This window comes from Oncorhynchus mykiss, chromosome 8 (genome assembly GCF_013265735.2).
Source record: "Oncorhynchus mykiss isolate Arlee chromosome 8, USDA_OmykA_1.1, whole genome shotgun sequence".
Classification (NCBI taxonomy): Eukaryota; Metazoa; Chordata; class Actinopteri; order Salmoniformes; family Salmonidae; genus Oncorhynchus; species Oncorhynchus mykiss.
Genome location: NC_048572.1, coordinates 54999448 through 55005086, shown reverse-complemented (window position 1 = coordinate 55005086; position 5639 = coordinate 54999448). Strand labels below are relative to the sequence as shown.

At 41.3% G+C, this 5639-nt stretch overlaps 1 protein-coding gene across 2 annotated transcripts; it reads right to left on the bottom strand.

The window, feature by feature from the left end:
• Positions 1–1162: 1162 nt before the first annotated feature.
• Positions 1163–5225, bottom strand: LOC110530145 (retinol-binding protein 1). Of its 2 annotated transcripts, none has more exons than XM_036985701.1 (4): positions 4920–5225; positions 4266–4444; positions 2652–2824; positions 1163–1867 (listed from the first exon to the last, which is right to left on the bottom strand). In XM_036985701.1, exons 1-4 carry the CDS (start codon positions 4990–4992, stop codon positions 1861–1863), a joined length of 432 nt encoding a protein of 143 aa, XP_036841596.1. In that variant the 5' UTR covers positions 4993–5225; the 3' UTR covers positions 1163–1860. The 2 variants fall into 2 exon arrangements, with proteins under 2 accessions (XP_036841596.1, XP_021468668.1); XM_021612993.2 differs by having other exon boundaries at positions 2652–2753.
• Positions 5226–5639: the final 414 nt, after the last annotated feature.

Below are 5639 nucleotides of genomic sequence, written 5' to 3'. Positions count from 1 at the left end.
AGACAACCGCGCAGTCCATAGATGCCACAGAAATAACCATGCCCAACATATTCCAAAGTGAAACACATCACTAAGCCTAATAGGGAAAAAAGAAAGGCTATAGCTCCAGGTAGCAAGTGTCACTACCCTATCCAAAATGTCCACTGAGGTACACATCCAATTGTACTCATCTCAGACCAATGTCCCAAAAGTGAGTAGAGCAAGAGTTTCCAGCCTGGGCAGGGGCCTGGAAACAAACCAATGTACTCTCTCCAACACAGCACACAAACTATCCACCACAGTAGCAAGTATACCAAACAAAGGCAACAAACACTGGGCCTACCAAACAATACAACTCAAAAGCTGCAACAAAAGTTATGAAGCACCTACAGAGTTCTCAAACATTAACTCCCCCCCCAAACACGACACATACTAGTAAGCCCAACGGCACTAGTATTAGTCCTCCATAATGCAACAAAGTGCTATGCGCTAAAATGTCTAGGAACCAACCTCATGATCACAGACGAGCCCCCACTTGTCACAAACCCGGCTCGAAGTTCACAACAAAGTGAGAAAACATGGCGATAAGGAATATATTTATTAGCTTAAGTAAACTAAATACAATTAACAATGGTGTGTGTAGGCAGTAATGTAAGCGGGTGTCCTCATGCATAAATGTGATAATGAGGGGTGCTGAACAGTGCCAAAGTAAACAAACAAAACGGCCATACAAAAAAAAAAATCTATCAGTGTCTGCATGGAGAGAGTCTCCTCAATGAATGGGGAAGTGGTGCATTTATCCCGGGACACCCGAGCCCAGGTGTGGCCCATTTCAATGATGACCCTCCCGGCTCCGCCCACCGACATCCTATTAAGGAAAACAAGAGCAACGAGAAAGAATTCCGGCAGACAGAGTGGGAGGGTCGTCACATATTGTAAATCAATTATTTCTTGTATTTTATTGTTTTCCTGGTTACATGATCACAGCATCTTTTTGTATTTATTTGTATTCTTTACTTACAGATTTTTTTATATTTAAAAAATGATTGTGTTTGAATGAATTTTGCTGCTTCTCTCATGGCCCAAATATTAGTTGATTTTACATTGGTGAAAGAAACACATGCGAGACAAGCATTTCTGTTTGCTTTCTCACTTTTAAAGACAAAAACTCTCACAGATAGACCACATTGTTGAGATTCATTTATTGAGTGATTTTTTCCTATCAAGGGGACACTCCCAAATGAATTGAGGAAAAACACAGACAAAGTCTGCTGTTATTTCCTGAACACGTTAGTACTTGTTTTCTACTAAGTTTTCTACTAAGTTTTCTACTAAGACGGCGATGATGTCTCAGCTGCACAGGCCTGGTAGCTATTTGTCACATCTTCTGCTGCCTCTCCATTTCATTTTCATTCTTTACCTCTCTCACCCTCATTTTCTTTTTCACTCTACTAAAACCCTCCTTCCTACTGGTCAAGTTCACCCCCAGTTGTAAACTCAGGACACCATTAGAGATTGAGGCACTAATCACAAAGCCTACTACACGTACTTCAGTGTTAATGTATCCACACATCTATAACATGTCAATCAAAGGGGCTCTCACCCTGAGACAGAGTTACAGTACAAGTGATCGACAGAAAGAAATGTGAAAGGATTGATGGAATGAAGGATAGAAGGATGGATGGTTGGATGGGTGGGTGGGTGGGTGGATGGATGGGTGGATGGGTGGATGGATGGATGAGTGTATTAGAGGGTTCTTTGTCACAGGGTTGGTTTGTGTCTGTGTCTCTCTTAAGCGCTCAGGTAGGGGGCGCCATTCTGTAATTCCAGTGCTGGTTTAGGTTTTCTTGAAGACCTGCTTGCACACAGCTCCACAAGCTCTCAGCTCCTGCAGAGTGAACAGAAGGTCAAATTATGTTCCATCGAGAGATTAAACAGGATTTTTAATAAATCCCATTATTTATTTGTTTTTGTATACCACCCTATCATCATTAATTGAGGTAAACAGCTGTGAAGATGTCAAAAATGTTCACAGTAATCAATCTCCTCTATGGAGAAAACCAAAGGCAAAGCACATGTACTTGCAGTTATATTTTTAACCAGCAGAGGCAGCTGCTGTTCAGTGTTCCTGGGCTTAGTGACTCCAGGGAGCCACTCTGCTAATGAATAATTTCATGGCTAGTAATTGCGAACATCTGTTAGAATCACTTTGACTAAATAATTTGGCAGTCAGATGCCTTTTACTCAGCTATGATGACAATAATCATAGCAATGAAAATCCGTAATGACAAGGTAATGAAAGTGGTCATACGGTGGTCATTGTCGAGGTCAGTAGATTTACTAATGTTTATGTATGGGTACACTAGAGGTGCACTACAAAGATACTATTTTATTGAGGGTCCCTAAACTCCAATTCTATCCACAAAGTGCAGGAATTTTGTCATGGAGTATTTGCCCTGGTGGTCCACACTTAGTTAAAATCTTGTTTGTGAGGTTACCAAAGCCAGAAACCAGCTGTATTTTCACAAAAGCTTTGAATAAATGTTTTTCGTCTGTGCTATTTATTGTCTTACATGTTCATCTGATCTGAGATCTGTTGTGACAAAAAGTGAAATCAGGAACTGAGGAAGAAGACTTGCATTCAAATGCCATGAATGAATGTGTTCTCTTACCAGATGAAGCTCATCCCCCTCCACCCAATGGGTCCAGCCTCTTCCTTCTTTCTCTCCCTTCTGCACACACACCAGATTGTCTCCCTCCCATGAGATAGTGGTCTAAACACACACACACACACACACACACACACAGACACACACCAGATTGTCCCCTCCCATGAGATAATGGTCTACAGAGAGAGAGGACAGACAACATTATGCATTCTACTGTCAATTAGCAATTAGGAGCATGACCTACACACACACACACACACACACACACACACACACACACACACACACACACACACACAGTAGTGTGCAGGAATATATAACAACTTACAGACTTACAAACATACGCATGTGTCGTGACGTTGCATTAGTTAATGTGATGACTGTTGTTCATCGAATGACTAAAGTTTCTAATTGCGTGATTAACTGAATCAAGCAATTATTAACTCATTAACCTGGGGCACCATGGGAAAACTAGGCCTTCAGCTGTTCGATAACGCACTACTCCGGCGCACCTCTCTGAGCGTCCTCCCGATTTCAGTGTCCTTTTTGGCTTAGGAGTCTGTTCCCTCACCCTTTGCTCTGGAAGGGGTCTTCTGAGGACAGACAGCTCTGTAGCTCAGAGCTCACAGCATAGGAATGAAACCCTTTAGATACCACGATTCGATGGGAGATGGAGGCTAGGTGGTTTGACTTGAATTCACCCGCTGTATTTTGAGTTACATATCTTGAAAACTTTTTGGGACTATGTCAACAATGGACTAATGAAACAAATACCAAAATATAGTTTTTGGGTCCAGTTTTCCTTTAAGTAATAATGACTATGCAGTATATATTCAATAATTCCCATATATTATACACACCAGCTCTTTCATTACATAAACAAGTTAGGATTCAACTGTATAAATAGTCATAAAGGTGTCGTAAAGTTCTAGGTATAGCAAAGTCTCACAAATGGTAAGTTACAACAATACAGAATATAGTTGGCCCAGTGGCCAATAACGGACTTTCATTCCCTGATGGTACTTGCAGCCGCTCACAAGGTAATGGTTTATGGGCTTGGAAAGAAATCAGCCTACAGGCTTACAAGGGCTGATCTTTTTGGGGGGGAGAAAAATATGCAGATCCTAATCAGGTCCCAGGAAAAGAAAATCTTATCAGAAGAAAAATAGTATTATACAAGTTTTTCTCAGATCTCCTGACTAAACATCTATTAGTTTTCACATTGTCCTTCTCAGCAGTTCCAGCAACTACGGTGGATGCCCAACTAGGCCAGCTCAGTGCAGCTAGGTTTGGCTCTGCTCTGTTCGGCTCAGTAGTGTGAAAAGCCCTTATATGTTTTCAAGGACACCGGTGTCTTCTCTAATGCAGCAATCTACTGCTTCCCCCTTAGCCTCAACTCAAGGCCCCTTGTGTTCGCAGTGGTACCTCAATCAAATATTGATGAGCACACATAAGGACTGCCATTTGGGATCTCACACTAGAGGGAATATGACAAACCACTACTGAAACAGCAAAATGAATCCTTGTTCCGTATCTCTAGTCTCCAGAACTACGTTTTTGATAGCCTTTTAAAAAACAACAACAGAATGTGTGATGGAAATGTTTTTGTCAACTCACCATGCATTTTCTGTCATCCACCCCTGACAGATCCTCTTCAAACTCCTTGCCAACATGGAAATCCATGTTGTAGTTCTTAAAGGTACTGAGGGTCTTGATGACTATGTGGTCACCATCTTGATTGATGTCTTTGTCAGGCTTCAACAAGGTGGCAATTTTCCTAATGGCAACATTTACATCTGTGTGATGGTTCCCCAAAAAAGGGAAGAGAGAGAGAGTAGAGAGAGAGAGAGAGAGAGAGAGAGAGAGATTAACACTGAGGAGCAGGAAGGCTACAGTCATCTATAGCCTAACATCACTTTCATGACCCCTGTTTCTGTAGAGGCCATAACCGGATCTAATACCAGCAATGTCGCTATTTTTGGGATACTTTGTAAATATGCAGCACTTTCAAAACCATTATTTTAGATGATAAGCAATATGTCAGTATCTACACCCGTGCTCAAATAAACACACTTTTGAACTATACTAAATTCCATAACGTTAGCTAGGTATATTAATGCCTAGAGCTCAATATTGACCGCAGGGCGCAGTGGTCCTGATGCAACGGAACTCTACGTATGGAGCGGAAATATCCTTGCGCATCATCCATTTGACTGAAGTTTGGAGTCCCCCTTAAACGAATCATCCCCCAAAAATGCTGTAACAACTCACCGAGGGCCTTTAAGTACTCCTCGAAGTTGTCATTTGAGATCATTTTCCAATACCCATTCAGATCAACTGGCATATTGGCTGTGTTTCTAGTTTCCTTACTTCCTGGTGAAATGGGCAAAGGAGATCCGATATCGCTGTTCACTTGCGACGGAATGCATGACTGCTGTCCAGGCCTCCTATTTGAACCAGAATCCCTTTAATCCGATTACTTAATAGCTTTCTTCTTATTTTTTTTTACAAGAATTGGAAACTCCCTCCCACCACAGCTGATCTGCGCAAACTGCGCATTCGAAACGAGCCATACATCAATTAACCCCAGCCTAGACTCAAGAGAACAGGCTTATGGGAGAGTTGGGTAAATTGAGCCATAGGGGTAAATTGAACCACCTTTGAAACCATACACAAAATGTATAATTTGACCAAATATTTATGAATAGGTTATCATTTCATGGAGTATGTGAAGGAAGAAACTACATGGAAAAAAGTGGTAAACAAATTAGGTCCAAAAAACTGATTATCAACAAATCCAATTAATTTATTGTGTTAGAGGTTTCATGATGCTTGCATCTAAACCAAAGTAGATAATTTAAAGATGGTTCTGTGCATCTGTTGGGGTCTCTATAATATTCAACATGAGGTCCTAAACCTAGCATGAAAGTGCAGCCATGTAGCTGTGCGGGCTAGTATAGTAAACATGTTTGCCTTGGAGTAAATTGAGCC